General features: G+C 39.8%; 1 protein-coding gene across 4 annotated transcripts in view; it reads right to left on the minus strand.

Moving 5' to 3' along the window:
• Nucleotides 1-3,028: 3,028 nt before the first annotated feature.
• Nucleotides 3,029-24,692, minus strand: part of Slc30a9 (solute carrier family 30 member 9) — a 56,980-nt gene continuing 35,316 nt past the window's right edge. The window contains exons 10-18 of one of the 4 annotated variants that reach the window (XM_041671445.1): nt 21,684-21,739; nt 19,216-19,351; nt 15,971-16,010; nt 14,640-14,711; nt 13,876-13,983; nt 12,132-12,297; nt 8,036-8,165; nt 5,662-5,775; nt 3,029-3,941 (exon numbers count right to left, since the gene is read on the minus strand). In XM_041671445.1, coding sequence (XP_041527379.1) covers nt 3,897-3,941; nt 5,662-5,775; nt 8,036-8,165; nt 12,132-12,297; nt 13,876-13,983; nt 14,640-14,711; nt 15,971-16,010; nt 19,216-19,351; nt 21,684-21,739 — 867 coding nt within the window. In that variant the 3' untranslated portion in view covers nt 3,029-3,896. The remainder of the gene's footprint in view (nt 3,942-5,661; nt 5,776-8,035; nt 8,166-12,131; nt 12,298-13,875; nt 13,984-14,639; nt 14,712-15,970; nt 16,011-19,215; nt 19,352-21,683; nt 21,740-24,692) is intronic. The other 3 variants (XM_041671446.1, XM_041671447.1, XM_041671448.1) reach the window with 3 other exon arrangements.

Here is a 24,692-nt window from a genome sequence, read left to right on the forward strand (position 1 = left end):
TTACCATAGGCGAGCATAACATAGCCTCCTAGAAATGCAGTTACTCTGGTAACACAAAACAGGCAGCTGGTTGAGCGCTTTTTATTCTTACATTCTAGTTTTTCTTTAAAAAGATTTTTTTTCATGTTTGAGCGCCTGCATGTATGTATATGAACCACTCATGTGCATGGTGCACTCGGAAGCCAGAAGGGGGCGCCAGATCTCCAGGAACTGGAGTTACAGATGCATGTGAGCAACTTGATGTAGGAGCTGGGGAGCAGCAGGAAACGGAGACATCTCTGCAATCTTGCTGAGCACGTTATAAACAGAAGAGCTTCACTAGTATACAGAGCTTTTACAACCCTTGTAGACCGAGGGAAAGACAGAGTACATGAGCGAATCCATACGGATAACTCTACCTTCAGTTCTTCCCCTCACTGACTTCTGACAGTTTGGCAAACTGGGGATCATCACATTTTAGAGACATGTCACCAAGACTTTACAGACGTGATCTGAGATGATATAAACTCTCTGTGGCTTTTCTGTCAGTCTTTCTGTAGATGGCGTAATTTGAGCAGAAGTATACTCCAGCTAGGAGCTAACTAAAATGATACCGACAAGCTGTGCACTGAGAACTCAGACCTTCCCTTCTGTTCTCTCGATGTCTCAGGGGATGGTTACCTTTGGGCACTAGGCGATCAGGATTAACTTTCTTTTGAGGAATTATGGAAATTTTCCAATGTGACTTTAATTAAGGCGCTCCTTAGCATACATTCAGGAACCTACCTCTTTGACAACGGATACTACTGGCCACCAAGATGCTCCACTTACAATGTTTTCTGGCCTGCCAAGATGGCCCACAGGGTAGGAGTGCTTGCCCCACAAACCACTCCTGGAAGCCATGTAAAAATACTTGGTGTGGTGGCTCAAGTCTGTAATCCCAACCTATTCTGAGCTACGGGAGGCGCATGGGGCACAGGCGCAGAAATGAGAGAAGCTCTGCGTCAGGCGCAGGTGGAAGCAGAGGACCACATGCTGCAAGTCGCCTTCTGACCTCCACACACATGCTGTGATGCGCATGCGCCCGCCTGTATGCACACTATTGACTGGGATTAAAGCCAGGAAGTTTGTGCTGCTTTCTTTAAAACTAAGATCTAGTTTCTCGGGGCTGGAGAGATGGCTCAGAGGTTAAGAGCATTGCCTGTTCTTCCAAAGGTCCTGAGTTCAATTCCCAGCAACCACATGGTGGCTCACAACCATCTGTAATGAGGTCTGGTGCCCTCTTCTGGCCTGCAGGCATACACACAGAGAGAATATTGTATACATAATAAATAAATAAATATTAAAAAAAAAGATCTAGTTTCTCCAAATTCCCATGTTTTCCTCTAACTAAATATTTCTCTAAGCCTTGCTTTGGCACATAACATTTAACAGATGTGTGTTCCAGGTTGGCTTAGCAGCAAGTGTTTTTACCTAAGCCATCTCACTGGCCCTGGTTTTAAAGTAAATAGAGATCATACATTTTCTGGTTTCACATATACTTACAGATATGTCAGATTTATACAAACAAACTTTAAAATATCAGAACTAGAAAGACATATGTGCAAATTATCATTTAGGGTTATACCCTTAACCTGAATCAGATCTAAAAATTCAAAGGAACATGAGAACTGGTCTTTCTGCATAAGCATGTACATTTGTACTTCTTCATATGAGGACAATGTTTGCACACGTATGGGGAGGGACCAAACGACAGTCTTGCTCCTTGCGGTCCGCCGTGTTTGAGACGGTCTCTTTGCTGCTCCCCTCAGCTTGCCCTCTACTCTCCTGTGCCTGCCTCCTCCCCACAGGAGCACGGGATGGCAGCGCTGGGACGCCACAGCCAGCCTTCCACAGGTTCTGGAGAACTCAGTACAAGCCTGTGTGTGCCACAGCAGGCACTGCTTCAGGCTCGAATACTGCGCGACTTGGAATAACTTCTAGATGTCTGTTTTGAGGGGCTTAAAAGGGGATTAATTATTGCTGTCCAGTTATGTGAATTTTCTTAAGAGGAAGCAGGATACAGCTCAGCACTTTCCCTGTGGCAGGGGCATGGAAAGATGAGTGGCGAGTGTGCAATGCGGGAAGAAACTGAAACCACAGGGGAGTCGTGACAAGTGAGGACGGTTAAGAAAGAAGGCTCCGGAACTGTAGAGCAGAGAAGCAAGTCCAATGTGTTACTTACGCTGTCTGACTGTTACAGGCATGGGTCAAGCGCAGGCTTTGTACATACCGGGCAAATACTCAACCAGTGAGCTCCACCCCAGCACAAGTGTTTTATTTCTTTAAAAAAGTACTTACATAAATGTGGGGAGGGGCACACCATGGCACACACAGAGCGCTCAGTTCTCGCCATCCATGAGTGGGTCCTGGAGAGCAAACCTGCACTGGCAGGTTTGGTGGCAAGAACTCTTACCCAGTGAGCTATCTCACTGCTGGCCCCAATTTGATATCTTCAGAGAGACTAGGCTATATGCAGTGAGTTCCAGGCTGGCCTGACCTCCACAGAAAGAAGTCAGCAACAAAACCCGAAGGGTAATAAGCATGCTCCCTACAGCTACACAAAGCACTGCATAAATCCTCACAATTTCCTATCAACTGTCATTTCTGGATCAAAACTACTCTAACATATCCTTTAAGCAGAGGTTTATTTTTGTTTCCACATTACAGTTTTCTGTAATTCACAAACCTCCATCTCAGAGTCTGGAGACACTGAACTCAGAGCTGTCAGGGCTGCACCCCCAGCGCTCTCGCTCAGAGAGCAGCCGCTGCTCGTATGAACGGCGCTCGCTGCTCGCACATCTCTGAGCTGTCTGAGCGGTGACAGCTGCAGCTTCTCACTGAGTCTTCAGTTACTAAACTGAACATCTCTTCCCCTGCTACCTTACAGTCATCAGCGAGCTATCTGCTTACATAATGTGTTACAGCAATGAACTCTGCTCAATGCCCGACTTAATGCTCAGGACACACAGCTGGCCCCGACAGCACACAAAACCGCCACACGAGTTTCAGTGTAAGAGATTTACTTCTCCCTCAAAGCAAAAAGTATCCCACAGTTCAGATTTACATAAGTAGTGCCTTCTTTTAAATAAATTAAAAACAAAATGCTATCCTGTCTGTAAAATTATAAATACTTCTAGTCCACTTTACAGAAAGTTAGGACATTTACAAATGCATCATTCCCAGTAAATAAACACTCTGGCACTGAAGCCAGTTAAAAAAGGAGTTATACATCTAGGATTGTGTCTTTAACATTACAAAAATTATGCCAAATAAGAAAAAAAATAAAGGAGAAAAAAGAAAGTTTACAAAGTGGCAACTACTATGATCCAGAAGATGCTGAAACGTCTCCCCTCCATTCAGGACTGCGCCATTTCTGGAATGAACATCTGTGGATAACGAAGTTAGGAGAGTGCGCCTCTCAGTGTTCAGGTGGAAACCACAAAGTATACAGAAATACTTTCCCAACTGGGCAGGAAAGACAGACCTCAAAACACGGTGACTGTTTGAAAACCACACAACACGGTTTAGCCAGAGTATTCAAGATTAGAAAACTTCGATGGACTAAAATCTTCAGAGGCACCCGAAGTTACAAGTCCATGGGGAACACTTACTTTACCATGTTAAGAAAGGAAACATGATTCACGGTCGATACAGACTGGCTAAAATGAGAACTGTGGGTGATCTAAGCAGCCAAGGGCCCTACAGAAGCATGAAGACATGATTAGAAGAAAGGAGTTTTAGTTCTGTGACTTCTTCAATTGCTCAGCACATGAAATATCCCATCCATCTTAAGAAGCACAGCTTCTGGACGGCACTGATTCCCCTTCAGTGGGGAGGAAGATGTCTCTATGTCCCAAGTGACTCATTCATCAGACCTATAGGATCTCTAGATCTACATGCCGAACTTCAGGATTTCGTTTCTGCAAAGAAAAAAAACTCCACATTATTCACAGCAACACCCTCCACCGCATTTTTAAAAATTCTTTCTGGTCGCTAGAGTAACTAAAAGCATTTACTATCCTATCAAGTGGAGACTATGCATAAGAAAACTATCAAGGTGAATATACTATGAACCATACAGGAAATAACCCCACCTCGCTGAATCTGTTCATGTGCTAATACAAAGACAGATCTTGTATATGTCAATCATAGAAGCACCAAAAACCCTAATACCCCTTTGCACAGTGAAAAGAAAATCACTGCAAAACAATACCAATTAGAACTAAAACATTTAAAACACTGCTTGATATAGTTTATTTGTCCACATAGTCGAGGGCAAGCAGAGTGCTAAAAGTGGAGATAAGTATTTTAACTAAGCCTGTCCTTACCCAACACACACACACACACACACACACACACACACACACACACACAATTAAAATGTAATTGCTAGGGAAGCACCCCCAGCTTTGCAATGGTGACTGTAATTACACAAACGTTCACTGGGATGTATAGGCTCTGGGTCGGCACAAGTGCTTGCTTGAGTGGCTTACATTAATTTAACTATGTGATTTCTTTCTTTTTTTTGGGGGGGGGGTTGTTGTTGTTGGAATTTTGTTTGTTTGTTTGAGACAGGGTCTCTCTTCATAGTTCTGGCTCTCCTGCAACTTAAGATATAGAAGAAGCTGGCCTTAAACTTATAGAGATCTGTCTTCCTCTGCTGGGAATAAAAGCATACGCCACAATGACCAATTATTTGAAAGTTCTTTACAATGAAGTGATTAAACACACACACACACTCACACACACACACACACATGTACGCACACACAAGGCTTTCTCTGACCCTGAGGCTAGACTCAGATTAGCCAGAAAACAAGTAGAATAATACTTCATGCTCTTTAATCAAAACTATGAAAATGCATCACAGACTGAATGCAGAGACAGATAAGGAAATCTGTTTTCTATTAAGACAGCTACTGGCTTCTAATCCTTTCTACTCAAGCATTTTTGCAAAAAGGTGAAATAACTGGAGAGACGGCTCAGTAAATAAGAGCACTTACTGCTCTTACAGAGGACCCAGGTTCAGTCCCAAAAGCCTCAAGTAACTCACAACTGTCTGTAACTCAAGTTCCAGAGGATCTGATGCCCTCTTCTGACCTCTGCAGACACTTTACATGTATGGTACACAGACAGACACACATGTAGGCAAAACATCCATACATATAAAGTAAAAGTAAGTAAGCCTTTTCAAAAACCATCTGAAGCAGTACTAGCAGTAACAAAGCTAATAAAGTAACCGCTTCCAATCAGACAGAAGCAAGCACAGGCATGATCAGTCTATATCCCAGTCTTTCTGCTTCTGACTAACATCTCAAGTTTTCCTTTTATTTTTCTCTAGAATCTTTTTGAAATGTTTTCTATTTAAAGACAAAATACCTTTTACTATCTTAAATGCAAGCTAGGAAGAACAGTGATAAAAATACTGAATTTGAATTGAACAAGAGGTTCATACCGTTATTCCCTACTTTACTGGTTGAGTGTCATTAACCTATCAAATCCTGCCTGCAAATTACTTTATGGGATAAAATACAGTACACACATACACACATGACACACTTTGCCTGGTATCTACACAGAATAAGGACTCCCAAAGCAGCTGTTGTTATCAGAAGACAATTACTGACAACTCTATCTTACTTTCAGCTCCTTCTCGAGCCTGTCCACTTCAGCTCCTAGAGTGTCAATAATGTTTTCTCCGTGTTTAAGCATAAAGGCCTCTAATTGTTCAGGAGTTTTTACTTCTTGAATTTCCTATAAAGAAAATGAAAGCAGAAAAACAGAATTTTAAAATGACAGTGGTATATATATATATATATATATATACATGTATATACATATATATGTATACATATATACATACATATATATATGTATGTATATATATAAAACCTTTAGGCCAAGGCAATGAATCCCTTGTTTCTAAACAGCTCTGAAAGAGTGTTCTGCAGGGAGAGCGCTACAGCTGCAGGCAAAGGCAAAGACTGTTCCCCAAGTACGACCAGGACAACGGCCTTCCTGAACAATAAAGAAGCTAACCTTTACTTCAGTATGGCAAGTAAACAATTCAAAGTGGATTAAGTCACAAAATCTTTAGAATGTTCTTATGATAAAGTGATAAAAGAAAGACTTTTTTAACACATGATAAATAATAGCACAGAAGACCTGGCATAGTCCTCAGGAAGCCCAGCTCTAGAGGTAAAAATGGGAGATAGAGAACTCAAGGTCTCTGGGTGTGGTAGGGTCACATGATCTCTCTGAGTTGCAGGCTATCTGGCCTAATAATTAGTTCTGGGTCAACCCCAGCCCTATGTGGTGAGACTCTGTCCTTTAAAAAAAAAACCCATGCACTAGAACCTTTGCCATCCTGAATGGGGAGAGAATGAGCACACTCTGGACGATAACCTGGAGTTATCTACGGAAGTTAAAGCAGGTGCTTAGTAGTCTTCATCTACCTTAAATTTAGCTGTCCACACCTGCCCAGGGCACTTACACACATGACCTAGGGCACACGTATGAAATGCCACCAGGCATCACCTCTTTTCCTTTCCTTCTGAGATAGAATCTATAGAGCTCAGGATGCCTCAAAATCATGATCCTCCTGTCTCAGCTTTCTCAGCACTGGGATTATAGTTTTGTGTTACCATACCTAGTTCGTAGCATTGTTTCTGTTTAACATGGAAAATAGTATTTTCAGATTCATATTTTAGAAAAACATATCCTGTGTTTGTCTAAGGTCTTGGAAAAAATCATTAAAAAAACAGTTTAAGCCTTTTTGCTAAATCTCATTCTCATCCCCAGAGTTAACTAGTACGCCAAATCTGAAAATCCAAGCTCTTCTGAAGTCTACCACTCTTTAAGCACTGACATGACTCTCAAAACCACTAGGGCAAGATGTAGCTCGGTAGGTGGGTGTCCGCATGAAGCCCTGGGCTCAGTCCCCAGCATACATAAACTAGGCGTGGTGTTACATGCCTGAAATCCTCGCACTAGGAAGGAGGAGCAAGAGCTGCAGAAGTTCAGGTATTCAGAGGTACACAGGGAGTTCGAGGCCAGCCTAGGCTACACCAGACCATGGTTCAAACAAACAAAATGACAACAACAAAGCCAAACACCAGGCCTTTTGACATTTGGATTAAGAACTCAATGTGTACAATTATTTAAAAAAGATTAAATGGCGGACATTTCAGTTCCCTAGTATTTTTTATCTAGGATACTCAACCTACATAGCAGGTGTTAAGATCTGACAAACCAAGAAGTAATACTTGTTCTGATCACTGCTGGCTTCTACAAATTGTCTCCTAAATTACAGCATTACCCTTTATCTTTGAGGTTTTATCCCAACAGCACAGAGATCTTAAACATCTTATCTTTTTCATATACAAAATCCATACCAATGATAAAGTTGAATCAATTAATTGGGCATAGTAGATTAACAATAATAATAAAATACAACTGTAACAATATACAAGTTAAATGAACACACCTCTCCTCTCCTGCACCAGCTCTGCTTGAGTGACACACACAGATTGTCTTGGGAACCAACAAACTACTCAGAAACGCAATTTAAAGTTTACACTTATTTTTCTTCTCACCAGTTTTGGATTCTGGTAATTTAATTCACAGAAAATAAAACAGCAAAGTGGGCAGGTGTGCTACTGTATTCTTAATAAAAAGTATAGATCTGGAGTTAAAGATCAGATTCATGTGACTTCCTGGTTCTGAAACCTTAGACAAGCTAATTCATCTGCTAAGTCTGTCTGTCTGTTAGAACCTGTTATTTCATCACCATACAGGGTTATTGAGAGTAGATTACATAAAACATGTAACAAGTATTAACAACTTAATGATTACATTTGTTCATTTGGCTGTCTCCTCTGACCCACTATAAAAAAGTTCTCTAACAGACTTGGGAACTAAGAAGTTCACAGTTGAAGTGACTCTAAGACAATAAGACAAAAAGAGACCTTAAAATGGTGGGCTACAAAAGAAGACGATGACTACAGAAACTTACTTGCATCATGCGGTCAAAATCCTGCTTTTCCAAGTATGATCGTGTAACAACTCGTCCATCAAAATCGACTTCTGCCTTAAATCTGACTTTTCCTAAGCCCAGATCTGTGGCTTTAACATCATGGATTGCCCTGCGATTAATAATAATACGGGTAAGGCTGAGTGTAACATCTATACTCTCACGGCAGAGAATTCGGCTTCCCCAGCAACACTGCAGACCACTTACCACCAAGCTCATCACTTTCTAAGACTGACCATCTAGTTTGGTTTCTGTGCATAATGCCATACAAAAGAATAAGCATAATAAATATTGTTTTATAATAATTTACATACATGAGTTATAAAGTTTGTATATTAAAAAAATTACTAATTCTAAAGTGCTTTTCCAAAATAGTACCAAGTTAATCAGTATCAAGTTAATCTTATAAACTGTCCCATAGTCTATCTACTTAATAATTTCTCAACATTTATAAAAATAAAATTTTTGTTGATAACAGCATCTTTGAGTATGCAAACCTCCCTTATCCCTCCTTCCTTCCCTCCCTCCATTCCTTCTCTGTGGCCATAAGGTTCAAACCAGCGCCAGTGCACAGCAGAGCAAGCAAGCTCCACCACAGGTGTACATGGCTCATGTGCTGGCTGGTATGCAGCGTCTCTCAGTCCTGCAGTTACTGTTAGAACGGGCTGAATAAAACTAATGCGCAGGGCCGATGAGGGCAATGATGAGCACATGCTCAAGCTCAATGTGGCACAGACAGGAAGGCAGTCACGGAATGAATGGCTCCAACTAAGACCAATCATAAGGCGGCATCTATATCTACAGAAGGTGATTTTCTCAGGCCGCCCAGCTAGTGCCCTGGCTCACCACGGCTCTTCGCCTCCAGGAGTCTACTGCATAGTTCTGTCTCCCTTCCAGAAGGGCGTGCAGATGAAGCATCAACTGCTTGCTTCCTTCTAACCTTAACCCCCAAGGAGCAAATCTCCCCTAGGGAACTGTTGAGAAGCCTCTACCTGTGATCAGTCCAATCTGCTTTCTTTACATAAGAAATAATATCTAAGAAATACATATAATTTACATAATACATAAGAAATAAAGCCTGACCGGGTGGTGGTGGCGCACGCCTTTAATCCCAGCACTCGGGAGGCAGAGGCAGGCGGATCTCTGTGAGTTCGAGGCCAGCCTGGTCTACAAGAGCTAGTTCCGGAACGGGCACCAAAGCTACAGAGAAACCCTATCTTGAAAAACCAAAAAAAAAAAAAAAAAAAAAAAAAAGAAAGAAAGAAAGCCTGCATCCTGAAAACTCTACATGCTATTACAACTCTGGACTGAGTCCACGATTTCTAATCCACACGAGAAGCTTTATTAACTTCCTGGGATGACATGAGAACAAATGACCCAATGGCTCCAAAGCTACAGACACTCAAGTTAAAAATAAAATCTGTCCAGATTGGCAAGATATTATCTTATTTTTCCATTTGTTTGCATTCTGCCCTCACAAAGTACTATGATGTGTCTTTCTTTGTTTAATAAAGAGATGTTTCTTTGTTTAATAAAAGAATGGCTGATGCTATTCTGATGTGGTTGTTCCTTATGTCCTTGGAGCTAACTGCAGAGAGAAAGCTCTCTGTGTCAAGCAGCCTCTAAGATCTTCCTGCTGATCAGTAGTGCCTCCTCTATCCTGTGTGATCCCCTCTCCTCAGATGCAAGCCACCAAGAGAATCTAGCAAAGTGATGGAATGTCATCTCCCTTATCAGGCAGGTGTCTGTCACTATTTTCTTGTCCACATTCAATGAGTGCCCATCAATTTACACATTTTGACTAAGCACACTGCCATCATGTGGCAAAGGATCTAGTCTTGCCAACATCAAAAAGCCTGCAATCAGCTCCTTTCCTAGGACACAGTCAATCATGTAGCATACAGTCTGTGAGAAAGACTGAAGCAGGGGGCCACACATGCAGAGCCTGAATCCCTGACTACAGATACTATCAGATAATAAGACAGTGCCATAACCACTAGCTTTGGACCAGATGTCAGACTGCAATAGGTAACTAATACACTGTTTAAAAAAAAAAAAAAGCAAAAGAAAAAAAAAGCAACTGCATGAATTTCGATCACCAACACTCCTAGTTTCCAAAGATATCCCATCCATATATCTTCATTCTTGGACACAACTCACGTTTGCTTGAGTTCTTTTACTAGCTTTTAATTAGAATAGTGCAAAATTGCATCAAAACAAACAAAAATGGACAAAGGCGAGATATTTTCATGTTGCATGAAATCAGTAGGAAGACTGAGTTTTGAAGGCGATAAACCAGTTAACCCTACTAACATCTACGAAAAACTCCCTGCCTAACAGAGTATTTCAAGTGCACAAAGAATACCCACAGATCTGATCCACTAATCATCAGATGCTACACAAATGTAGTGAAATATCATAAATACATATAATTATTATATGTTAATTAAAAAATAAAAATGAAATTTTAAACAAGCAGAATGAGAAGATGCTTTGAGAGGAGAGAACACGCTGCAGGAGAACAATCCTGGGTATAGAGAGAGCAGAGGCTAGGGACAAGTTCTGTCTGTGAATGTCTGCTTTGAAATGGTACCAAGTCAGTTAGAAAACTTATCCTACCACCTAAAGACAATGGGGAAGAGCAAACTAAACATAAGGCAGCCAGAAGGAAGGGAGTAACGATTAAAGAAATGAATGAAAAGGAGGATGGGCAAACAAAGCCAATAAAACCAAAATGACAAATATAATTTTTAAATAGTGGCAGCGAGGGGTAGGGGTAGAGACTTAAGCAAATATAATCAGAAACAAAAGATGTGGCATTATGAACCTTAAAGAAAAATATTTCAAAGGAATCATGTAAAAACCCCACGTATTATACATGATAAAGAAAGGTTTCTAAAATAAACAGAAACTTCTAAAGTAGCCCAGTAAGAAACATCACCTGAGTCACTTGCCCCAGAGATTCTAGGCCCAAGGTTTGTAATACAGGAAAAAAAAATGTGTAACTGTCTATAATAAGTAAGGGAATTATATAAAAAAACTAAACAATAGCAACTACAACAAAAAACAAAACCTGATTCATATAGAAAAGCTCATGTCCAGATGGATTTACTGAAAAAGAAGTTACTGACAGGGGCTGGAGAGATGGCTCAAAGGTTTAGAACGCTGGATGTTCTTCCACAGGACCCGAGTTCAAATCCAGCACCAGCACCACAGGCTTACTCAGTTACCTGTGACTACAGTGCCAGAGGATGCCTTCTGCTCACCTCCACAAACACAAGCCACTCATGTAGTATGCAGACATACATGTGGACAAAATACCATGTCCCCCACAGATAAAAATAAAAAATATATAAGAGTGTCAATTCTTCATACATGCTGCACCCAGCAGGAGGAGACTTCCCAACTCACTCTACAATGTTAGTATTGTAGAGAAAGTATGAATGGGTTATTTCACATGAAATAGTCAACTTCAACTTCAAATTATGATCTAACTAATTACTTGCAAACTTAAATATATAGATTTTAGGATATAAGTCCAATAACCACTACTGTTTTACTAATTCAAGCATAGACAATTTTTAAATTTCAAGGGTTTCAATTATAACATTGTATGCACATTCATGCTGTGTCCTCAGTATGACTTATGTATGGTGTGGGGTGGGGCCTTCACAAGTAGATTAATGCCACCTCTGGAGGACACTGATTTCTTGCTCTTAGGATTTCATTAGTTCCAGGAGCCAGCTGCCTCAAATCAACTCCCGCCCCCGCCATTCTCTCTGTTCTGTATGTGCCCTCACTTTCCACCTTGAGTTCAAGCAGCATTAAGACTCCTGCTAGACTGTGTGAACACCATGCGCTAAATAAGCCTGTTTTGTTTACAAGTTACCTGCTCTCTGGTATTCTATGGCAGCAGCAGAAACAGACTAAACTAGAACAGGGAACAGAATAAATACTTTCCTATTTTAAGTTTGAATAAAGGAAACTTACAAGGGGTTTCCTACATATACTTTCTTCCCTTGAGGAACAGTTCACTGTTTGTGTGAGACACCAGAGAGCATCATTAGACAAGGCTGACCTTACTGAGGGGTCGCTCTCCAGGAGTTCAGTAAGTCGCTGCACTTGCTCTGGTTGTATAGATCTTCCTAGGAGTGCTTCTGTGTTAGTGTAGATCAGGAATGCTGAGACCACGCCTAGTAAGGTGCCCACACCCAAGGAACCCAGGCTGTCATACAGTGGATTGCCTGAAAGAAGAAACCAAAACATTTCTATCATTCCAGTGAGCTATAGAGAGGAAACAACCAAGATTTCTGACATTCACTCCTGGCTCCTTCAGTTACCTCTGTTAACAGCTGCTAGCAGTCTTACTATTAGCAGGGGCAGGTGTATGCCTTTAACCTCAGCATTTTTGAGAATGACTTTGAGGCCAGCTGGGTCTATATAGAGCAGTGGTTCTCAACCTTCCTAAAGCTGGGACCCTTTAATACAGTTCCTCATGTTGCAGTAACTCCAATTATAAAATTGTTTCATTGCTACTTCATAACTGTAATTTTGTTAGTTACTATTATGAATCATAATGTAAATATCTGGTATGTGACCCAAGGGGGTCACTGACCCACAGGTGAGAACTGCTGATATAGGGTGTTCTAGGCCAGCAAGGGCTTTATATAGTGAGACTCTGTCTCAAAAACAAAAAAAAAAAAACCTTAAAAAAACCAACAAAACCAACAACCAAATCATTTTAGTGTCGGTGTGGCATGTGCATGCAGGTCAGGAGACTATGGGGGCTGTTTCTTTTCTTCCACTGCACAGGTCCCAGGGAATAAACTCAGGCCCTGAGTGCCTCTATCTGCTGAGCTATCTCAATGCCCTTATTTAACTTTTAAATTCTTAATATAAAACTTTTATTTTACTAAAAATATCAACTGTGTACTAGTTTTATTAACATGTAGTCGAAGTATATGAAACAAAATACAAATTAATCTCTCCTAATTGATCTACTTGTAAAGCACAATCCATTATAAGAGTTCCAATTATGGAATCCAAAATTAAATAGTGCTCTTTAGAAATAAAAAGTTAAAAGAAGTGGTCATTAGTCATTAGCATAGCCTTTGATTTCAGCATTTGGAAGGCAGAGGCAGACAGACCTCTTCTGAGTTCAAGGCCAGCCTGATCTACAGGGCTAGGCTAGCTAGGTCATATAGTGCAACCCTCTGGGGTGAGGTGGGGATGCTTATCAATAATATATGACCAAAAGCAGGGTAAAGGTCAATCAGAGCATCCTAGTTCCACTGAAGAATGCAGCGGCAGCTCATCATCTGACGTAATTTTACATAAATGAGAACGCATGGACGATGTTAATCCCAAGAGAATCTGACCTCACAAACACTCAAATGGTTCTTCTTTTAGAAAACAAAATGAGCTTTCTGTTCCAATCTGCCTTTTAGCACACAAAAAACTTGGCAAGCTACCAAAATGAGTGGGCAGAAAGAACCTGACGAAAATTAGGCCTATGAAGGCAGCAGAGGTCATTCTTGGTACCAGAAGCAAGAAGACATGTGAACAAGAGCTCCAGTGCATATGTGCTTAAGTCTCTGCATTACCTTAATGGCCCATGCCATTAGTAAATCCCAACAGTACTGTCATAGGGAAGGGGGTCAGAGTTCAGAGAGACCCCAACTTTGACTCACTGCTACTTAGGTTACTTACAATAATCTACTAATTCCTTTATTTCTCATCTCAAGATAATAAATCTAACTCAGAGAAATCTGCACACCAAGTCCCCATAGAAGAAAATCACACATAGTTTAAGAAATACTTACCTGTTACAGAGGTGAGGCCCATGCAGGTGGCCGCTATTATCACTCCTAAGACAGCTGCAGTGTCCTCCAATAGTATAACATTTGTACTGGGATCACGACTTTCCATGACTTAATGATTGTGGCAAGAGACAAGAACAGAGAACTTTGAAATCTTAATTTGACACTACCAGAAGCCATTTCAATAACTACCCATTCAAAATCAACCTATTAACACAAGGATATATTACAGATTATAGTTTTTAAAACCCTATTTATTATCTCAAATGTTAATAATAACTTAGATAGTAAAATTATCTTTCCGAATTATACAGGTATATGCAGAAATATAATGGCTCACCTAAGTCAAATTGCTATGCTCAGAAAACATCCCTATGCTCAAATTGCCATCCCTATGCTCAAAAATTCTTTTTAACAGAAATAATTTGTTTTCTGAGAGCCACATACAGAAGACAGTGAGACATGTTTTATATCATTTCTTAGCAACAAAGCAATAGCACTAAATACTTTCAGCAGGACAAAAGAAAAAAATAAATACCTGGTTTTATTTATTTTTTTTTAAATATTTATTTATTTATTATGTATACAATATTCTGTCTGTGTGTATGTCTGCAGGCCAGAAGAGGGCACCAGACCTCATTACAGATGGTTGTGAGCCACCATGTGGTTGCCGGGAATTGAACTCAGGACCTTTGGAAGAGCAGGCAATGCTCTTAACCACTGAGCCATCTCTCCAGCCCCCAAATACCTGGTTTTAAACTACATACCATACTTATAAAATGATGTTCCTTTGGCCTGAGCACTCCTGCGAAGTTCGTTTATGGCAACAAGAAGTGTTGCTGAAAGAGAAACACCCTATTAGCAAGGAAGAAACTTCATGTCTCCAACTTTAAAGAGAGCCCTCCAAAAACAAATAGAACACCAGAATGGGCAATGAGAATCTATATTAACAGTCACCATCAAGACTGTAATTAGCCATTATAACAAAATGAATCTCCTATTTCAAACCATAATAGCTAAACATAATTACTACAGCAACAGCCTTTGCCAATTGAGCACCCACAATGGGGTGGCACTCACTAAGAATCATCACTTCTGACCCTCCAATCTTTGGAGGTTTATCCATTGAGGAAAACCCCATAAATGTACAATTATAACCTGCCAACCACAAATCAAATGAATTTTAAAAATGGATGAGGAACTAAGGAGATGGTTTAGGGGTAAGAAGACTAGAGTTCAGATCTCGGCCCTCACAGAACAACCAGGCATCTGACAAACACCTGTGATTCCAGCTCTGAGAAGAGGGATCTGGTGCTGTCTTCTGGCCTTTGCATGCCACAGATGTGGGTACCCACATAGACACACGCACATACACTCAGACTTACACAGACACCTGCACAAAATTAATTAATAATAAACAAACAAATGAATCTTTTAAAAATATGGATGAAGGGAATACCAAATACAGAAATAATCTTTCAGAGATAAAGAATACTGAATTAGGTGTTTTATGTTAATATTAGAAACTATGTCACAAACTGGGCGGTGGTGGCCCTGCCTTTAATCCCAGCACTCGGGAGGCGGAGGCAGGAGGATCTCTGTGAGTTCGAAGCCAGCCTAGACTACAAAGCCAGTTCCAGGACAGGCTCCAAAGCAACACAGAGAAACTTCGTCTTGAAGGAAAATGAAAGAAAGAAAGAAAGAAAGAAAGAAAGAAAGAGAGGGAGGGAGGGAGGGAGGGAGAAAGGAAGAATTTTACAATATTCTTGAAGTAATATATTTCAGAAAATATTATTCTTCTTATAAAGGCACAGCTTTTTTTCTGATTAACACTGCTAAAAACCAATTTAAAAAGTTAGTATCATTATGTTTTTATTTCCAATGGTTTGAGCAATATAGGTTATTCATGAACACAGCCCATTCCCCTTGCCCTCACCGATACAGCAACACCCACAGAACACTCCAGAGACTTTCTACCTTGAGAAGCAGACAAGACTTAGGTTCCTACCTCCACAGTACTATTACAACTTGACAAACTGTAATGAATGGGCTTTCAAATACAGTAAATTGAAAATAAATCATTTTTGACAGTACATACCTCCTTCAGATACCAAAGATCCTGCTAAAATACAATATGCCTGGAAAATAAGAAGTAAAACAAATAATGAACCAAGTATTTCATTGAAGAATTACAGCTTACTCATATGTAAAATCTGCAATATCCAATAAAATTGAAATACAAGTGCTAATTCAAGCTAGATACTAAGGATCTTGTTAGTAAACAACTCAGAGGAAGAGAATAAATTATAGACAGAAGCCAGGTATAGTCACGTACGGTTGTAATCCCAGCACTAGGGATGGAAAAGGCAGGCAGATCTCTAAATTCAAGGCCAGCCTTGTCTACAGAGTGAGTTCTAGGACAGTCAGGGATTTGCAGAGGAACCCTGTCTCAATGCCAACCATCCCGAAAAAAATTTTTTTAACTAGGAGCTGGAGAGATGGCTCAGAGGTTAAGCACAGTGACTGCTCTTCCTGAGGTCCTGAGTTCAATTCCCAGCAACCACATGGTGGCTCACAACCATCTGTAATGAGATCTGGTGCCCTCTTCTGGGGAGTGGACACATATGCAGACAGAACATTATACATAATAAATAAAAATCTTTAAAAATTTTTAACTAAAAAAAAAGTTTTAAAAGACATAAAAAAAATTTCATTGGGAAAAAAGGATAAAATACCCAAAGTCAAGATTCTGAAGTAACGCCTATTAAGCACGTTTAGTCTACGGAATCCATTATTTATAAATTGCCTCATTTCAATGCAATCCTATTCAGTTACTCAAAGACAAGATATGTTAGAAAGTTTAAAATTTAAACACAATTAAAAATAAACATCATCACCTTCTAACTCCAGAGACTGCTTCACCCCTGACTAGTGATGCTATTCAAATGAGGTGACCCTAGGACAATGAGGGGCAGCTAAACATGTGCAGGATGGGGGAGGCGAGTTTGTCCATGTAACTACACAAAATGTACTATGGTTAAAAAACAAAGTAAGAAACTCGCCTCAAAAATGTAAATAGAAAGCCGGGCGGTGGTGGCGCATGCCTTTAATCCCAGCACTCGGGAGGCAGAGGCAGGCGGATCTCTGTGAGTTCGAGACCAGCCTGGTCTACAGAGCTAGTTCCAGGACAGGCTCCAAAACCACAGAGAAACCCTGTCTCGAAAAACCAAAAAAAAAAAAGAAAAAAATGTAAATAGAGGGCTAGACGTGGTGGCATTTGCCTATAATCCCAGCACAGGGAGTGGAGGAAAAGAATGAGGCAGGAGTTCAAAAGTTCAAGGTCAGTCTGGGTATCACAGCAAAGCACTTTGTTTTAATAACTAAATGACAAAAAATAAAAATACAAATAAGCCTAGTTTAACTGGCTTGTTATTGCAGAGATATGTATGGGATAATAGAATACTGGAACTAGACTGGTCATGTACTATCCTATGACCACAACAGGAAAAGGAGTTCCACGTTCACTCTCATTCCAGCATGTCCCAACACCAGGATGGATATACAATCTGCAGAGGCTTTCAGAAGGAGCTGGAGGCCTCTTTCTACCCACCAGACCACACCTTGGTGTTACACCTAGCACTACTGAAGACAAGCCGCAGAGTAAGGGGGCCAAAGGAGAACATTTCTATGATGAATGTGCTGAGTTGCTGAGATTGCTCAGTAGACTTAATAGGTGCCCTGAGGAGATCGGGGATCAAAGCCAATTGTGTCTGATGCACCCACGAGCAATAATCTGACAGGGGCCCATAGAAAGTAAAATGTCTCATAATATAGGTCTTAGCCATGGGGTTCTGAGGTGAAGTCTTCTGAAATATCTAAAAAGCATTTTTGCCAAATGCCTGGAAGCTGAGAGGGACAGTAGATCACTCTGTGTCTATCAGAGCTGAGAGGGGCGGGAGATGACCACTCTGTGTCTATCAGAGCTGAGAGGGACAGTAGATGACCACCCTGTGTCTATCAGAGCTGGGAGGGACAGTAGATGACCACTCTGTGTCTATCAGAGCTGAGAGGACAGGAGATGACCACTCTGTGTCTATCAGAGCTGGGAGGGACAGTAGATGACCACTCTGTGTCTATCAGAGCTGAGAGGGACAGTAGATGATCACTCTGTGTCTATCAGAGCTGAGAGGGACAGGAGATGACCGCTCTGTGTCTATCAGAGCTGAGAGGGACAGGAGATGACCACTCTGTGTCTATCAGAGCTGAGAGGGACAGGAGATGACCACTCTGTGTCTATCAGAGCTGGGAGGGGCGGGAGATGACCACTCTGTGTCTATCACAGCTGAGAGGACAGGAGATGACCGCTCTGTGTCTATCAGAGCTGGGAGGACAGGAGATGACCACTCTGTGTCTATCAGAGCTGAGGAGCGGGAGATGACCGCTCTGTGTCTATCAGAGCTGGGAGGACAGTAGATGACCACTCTGTCTATCCAAGGAGCCAGAGCAGCAAAGCAACGTGCTCTCTAAGGCCTGACTGTGAAAGCAAGGTAGTTTAATGACTATGAAGGCGAGAGCAGACCAGGTTAGTACGTACTGTTCCATACCCAGTGTTGGGCATGGCCTATTGAGCAGAAGAAGCTGGTGTAATAAGGCTGAAAGCGACCATCCCCCTTTTCCTGTTCTCCAAGGCAAGCCCCCTACCTGATGGAGGCCTCAGAGAAAACACAAAACAAACAAACCAATCAACCTCCTTTTCATTTTGCTTTAATATTAAATGCAGTTCCAGCTTATGACAAGTGACTGGAAATTGTAGTTACTGATATAAAACCATTCCTGGTGCTAACGGTGAACGGAATTCTTTTTATTCAATAGCATCTCTAGGAAATTTGTAGAACTGCTCAAAATTTAGAGGATGTGCTTACTATTTATACCTATGAGAGCCTCTTGTTTAACATCACCAAATTAGGGGCTAGAGATATTGCTCAGCAGTTAAGAGCACTGGCTGCTCTATCAGAGGACCTGGGTTGGACTCCCAGCACTCCAAGGCAGCTCACAGCCTTGTGCTGGTCCCAGGGGAACCAGCATCCTCTTTTGGCCTTTGCCTGCATCAGACATACATGTGCTGCACAGACATGCATGAAGGCAAAACACTCATATACATAAAATAAGTAAAAATTGTTTAAAATCTGTGGATTCAGACGTCATAAATACTCATGTGTAAAACAAAACCACAAATAAATAACATGTGTGACACAGTCAAGAGGCATGCTATTTCTATTCGCCAGTACAATATGACAAAGTCATAGCATTCCATATATGAAAGTGGGGGAAAAAGAGGATCACCCATAGAAGGGATTCCATTGGTTGAGGATGAAGCAATCCCATGATTCCATGGTACCAAGAGAGTCCTGCGCCCATCATGAAAATACCAACACCACTAATCAATGAAGAGATATAGCGCATATTTGAAAAGCCATACCTGGAAGATAAAAAGATCATATAGTTTGCAAAAATGTATACTAACTTTCAAAATGTGTTTAATAAGTCAATGAAATTGAAAATACATTCTTAGACTATTAAAATGGTGTAATTTTATATATTAAACACTGTAAGTGCAAAGTTCAAATTTCATATAAAAAACTCACAATATACAAAGTGGAGGAAAAGGCAAGATCTTTGAAAATAAATAAAAATAAAAAAAATATTAATTAATTCAGGTATTTTCTCATCTCTATTTCTTATAGTCTACTTTGATTTATCAGAACTACTTTATAATTACATTCCACACAGGCCAGGAAAAATAATCTTTCTCATAATTTATTTATTTGTATTTTATGTACATTGGTGTTTTGCCTGCATGTGTGTCTGTGTGAAGGTTTCAGATCCCCTAGAATGGGAGTTACAAACAGTTGTGAGCTCCCATGTGGGTGCTGGGAATTGAACACGGGTTCTCTAGGAGAACAGCCAGTGCTCCCAACCATTAAGCCATCTCTCCAGCTCCAAAATTCATCCTTTAAAAAATACATTAAGATGTTTAACGAACAGGGAAATACTTCAATTTCCTTGTATTGTAGCTTCTAATTGAATATTGTGGTCTTATGGTTAATCTATGCTGTGTATTACCTATGTTTTTTTTACTTAATACTGAACAATTTAATATGAAATTTACTGCTGGTTCTGAACAGTTTAATAGACAGTTGAACCAACAGCTTCAGTTTTCTGCATGTTTTCATGGATAATTTTTGAAAATATTAATTATTTGTCTAATCATCTTTGGTCAAAATGAACCATTAACTTGTACTATTTCAGTACCAATACAACACAATTAGGGTCCTTGGAAACTATGACATACTACGAGAAGTAGAATCATTCATTCACAAAAACGTTTCCTGAGAAACATACTCTTAAACTCAAATACTATTGCACTCTCGGGTAGATACACATTCAAACAAAGAGTATTAACTTGAAAGAATTAACAGAATTCTCTTTGTACAAAACTGTAGTCTAGCCATAGAGAATCCCAGTTCATTGATATAACAATGTTTTACATATTTGACTTGGAAAATTTTATTTTATTTTCTAAACTTTTCTTCAAAGTAACACTAACTATATGCCAATTTAAATTAATAATAAATTAAGTTGTACTGGGCTTTTGTTTTGTTTTGTTTTTCTTCACTGTTTTGTTTCTTGAGGCAGCGTTTCTCTGTGTAGCCCTGGCTGTCCTGAAACTCAATTTGTAGACCAGGCTGGCCTCAGACTCACAGAGATGCTCTGCCTCCTGAGTGCCACCAAACCTGGCTTGCACTGTGGGTTCTTACTGAAAACTTGTGTTATGCAGATCTGTACTGCCTCCTACAGTAAATTATGAGTCACGTGTGGTTATTTATATATAAATGTCTTTAAACTAAATACTGCCTAAATTTAATTACTGTACTAGGTAGTATTAAAATAACTTAAGAAGCAATCTTCAGAATACAAAATTTAAAATTTTTACCCTCTTATTTAAATTTTTTGGTGTGGAAAATCAGTAAGGAAAACAATTTGTCAAGAGATAGTAAAACACAGTAGACGTGTAATTAACATTTGGTCTCTATACTAGAAAACTCCCATTTCTAGAAAATTAAAAATGTGTTATTACTAAAACAGCAATGCCCTGCTGTCAAGTAAGGGAAGGTATTTACAAAGCACTAAAATGGACACCTTCACAGAGATAAAGGTGCACTTTTCTGCCTTAGCATTGATCAAACTGTATTAATGAAGGTAGTTAAAAGAACAGTGACTGGGGAGCTCAACCATTTGGGTGGCCGTTAACAGACGAGACAAAAATAAATATCCACAGCAGGTAACTGACACACTCGAAGTACTATATTCTAAAAACACACTCACTTTACAAATATCTAACCTTGAAATGTTATCAAAATATTTCTTAATCACAATAAAAGCATTAGAGTAAGTATGAAGTATGCATTTGAAAAAGGCTAATATCAAAACTTTAGATCACATAGCCAATTGTTTGAGCAGAAATATACTTCCCTGAAACGAAATAAAATAGAACTCTAAGATAAGTGGTTTTTTTATTATCAATATGGAGAAGATCTCCAGGCTGTATTATTATAAAGTATAAAAATGATTTCAACTCCATTTTCAAATTATGCTTTGACTTTACTTTGACCCTTACACTTTAGACAATACAAAGGAAATGACCAAATCTCGAACAATCTGATGCTATATAAATTTCAGACTTCTCAAAAATTCGTTGGTTCTTATTTCAATGACTTATAGCAAATTCAAATCAGAGGTCGTGTCCTTACGGGTGAGAAGGGTCTGGTGTTTGAATGGACTTGCTGATGCCCAGTGCTAGCAAACCCTATGGAGAAGAACAAACAGTAAGTAGCCCTTACCAAGATGGAGAATACAATGATACAGTGAATAAGTCAAGCCGGGCAGTGGTGACACATGCATTTAATTGCAGCACTCAGGAGGCAGAGGCAGGTGGATCTCTGTGAGTTCGCAGCCAGTCTGGTCTACAAGAGCTAGTTCCAGGACAGGCTCCAAAGCTACAGAGAGACCCTGTCTTGAGAAAAAGAAACAAAACAAAACAAAAAAAACAAAAAACGAGTAAGCCAAACTGGAAGATGTAAAGGATGACAACAAAGAAATCATATGTGTACATCAATGGCCAAGCAACTGTAGTTTAGAAAAAAAATCCTAGTATAGAAAAATAAAGAGAAACCCAAGGGGATTCAGGACAGCATTGTTTATAAGGAAGAAAAGCTCGAAGACGCTGGGCACGGAGGCACATGCTTAACTGCTAGCTCTTGAAGCAAGAGAATCAACTTTGAGTCTATCTTGGGCTGAAAACTGAGACTCAAGTCAAAAAACAAAATTATACCAAACTAAACAACTGCCACCTCCATCAGGCAGTAACCACAAAAGAATCTAAAATCTCTTCAGTAGGGAAATGAACGCAAATGATGAACCACACTAAATTACATCTATAGCAGCTTAAAATAGCTAGCCAGTTTTCTGCATGGACATGGAAAAAGCTCCTACAAGGTACTATTCAGTAAAGTGGTCTTGAATGCAGGCCAGTCTTACTAAATTTCAAGGCTCTGTCACAAACCAAACAAGGCACTATGATTAGAATTCCAGCCAATCTATAGATCACTAGTTTATCTGCACCAAATTCTCCCCCATTCCACTCTTCTCTCCTTTGTGGTCCTGGGGATCAAACCTTGGCCTTACATAGTCTAAGCAAGCACTCACAACTGAGCTGTACCCCAACTGTTCTTTAGTTTTCCTAAAACTCCCAGTAAGTTTATAGTAAACTGATGTAAAAGTTTTGTGCACCTTTTGCTAGATTTATTCTTTTTTATTATGTATACAGTGTTCTGCCTGCATGCCCAAGGAGGTGACCAGATTTCATTATAGATGATTGTGAGTTACCGTGTGGTTGCTGGGAATTGAACTCAGGGTCTCTGGAATAGCAACCACTGCTTGCTCTTAACCTCTGAGCCATCTCTCCAGCCTGCAAGGTTTATTCTTAATGTTTTGTGATATTATAGAAATGGAAAAATTTAAATGTCTTTCTGTATCTCCTGGAAATGAAATGCACAATTAGCACCTATTTGCCCTCTATAGCTACTCATTTTCACTATTAAATCAACTTTAGATTTCAGAACAATATTTGCTTGACTATACTATGATTTTTATATATTGCTTGATCTTATTTGGATATATTTTGAAGAATTTTTCGGGGCGGTTGTGGTGCACACCTTTAATCCCAGCACTTAAGAGACAAAGGCAAGCAGACTTCTGTGAATTCGAAGCCAACCAGTTCTACAGAGTGAGTTCCAGAACAGCTAAGGCTACATGGAGAAACCCTGTCTCAAGAAAAGAAAAAAGGAATTTCTATTCTATGTTGATACTGATGGGTATGTTTTTCTCATATGATGGCATTGTAAGTATATCAGGGCTCTGTTATGTCCATAGAGTTGAAAGCCATTGCTCTCCTTATCTCTTCAAGTCTGTGCATTATCACTATTACTTTCTTAAACACTAGCTGAGTTCTCTTGGCACTGTCTCCATAGTAACTGAGGATTCCTTCAGTCTTCTTTAGCTCTGGTTCTTGTACAGATGCTTTCTATTATGATAAATTAGGGCTAACTCTTTTTCTTAAATTTTTAGTCTTTTGTCAATGCTCTGCAGTGAGACTGTGTCAGACACAGTTTTCAATTCTAAAAGTCCCACTAATTTTTCTCATCTGCCAACTGAATCTGTTTTATTAACTAAATAAAATTTTCCTGCTAGTTGTAGCTTATTTTCTTGCTTCTTGCAGTGTCTAGCAGTAGTCTGTTACTAACTGGGAAAATTAGTTGACCACTGTGAATGTCACACTCAGTGTTTGGGGTCTATTATATTCTCGAAATAGCACAAAGCTTTGTTCTCCAAACAATTAAATTATTTAAAGATAAATTTGATCATTTACATTTCTGGGAAAGTCTTGTTAAGAAGGGGTTTGAACAGCCTTTACTCTAGGGATAGTTTAGCTCTACTACTAAGGGGCTAGATTTCTGCTGACCTAGTATCAGAACAGTCTCTTTTACCTCTCCTGGTAAGCTTTGGATGTACTGTAGCCCTGTCTGAACACTAAGATTTACTCAGCCTTTGTCTGTTTGGTGTTTCTGCCCACATCTTACAGATGGGTAATTTAACATTCAGCAAGAACTCCAGAAGATCCCTATATGTAGAATTATGCAGATTTTTTTTAATACATAGCCTTTCCTCTGAGGAACTCCACCTTTTAATTTCCAACGAGTTTGGATTCCTTGAACTTTCATATTTCTCATCCTGGCCCACTGCTCTGAATGTATCTCTAAATAAAAAGCCAGAGAGAAAGTGTGGGAGAAATCAAATCCCATCTCAGAGATATGGTCTTATGCTTCTATTGTTCAGTGTTTGAAAGCAGTTATATATTTTGTCTAGGACTTTATTGTTTAGGCATCAAAAGAGTAAATTTAGTCTGAGTCATTAAAAGCAGAAATTCTATACATAATATTTTGCAACTTGACCTTTTTACTCAATTTATCGTGGTTATTACTCCAGTTAAAAGCTATCAGTCTTTAAAACCCATACATGATATTTGTGTTGGCTAGTTTGACGTCAGCTTGACGCAACATATACTGAGAGGTGGGAACTTCAATTGAGCAAATGCCTCCCAAAGATCGGGCTGTGGGCTAGCCTGTAGGGCATTTTTTAAATTAGTGATTGATGGGGGAGGGTCCAGCCTGTGGCTGGTAATACCGGGGTCCATAAGGAAG

This window comes from Microtus oregoni, unplaced genomic scaffold, assembly GCF_018167655.1.
Source record: "Microtus oregoni isolate MIOR12 unplaced genomic scaffold, Mior012 000021F_ref0000039, whole genome shotgun sequence".
NCBI lineage: Eukaryota > Metazoa > Chordata > Mammalia > Rodentia > Cricetidae > Microtus > Microtus oregoni.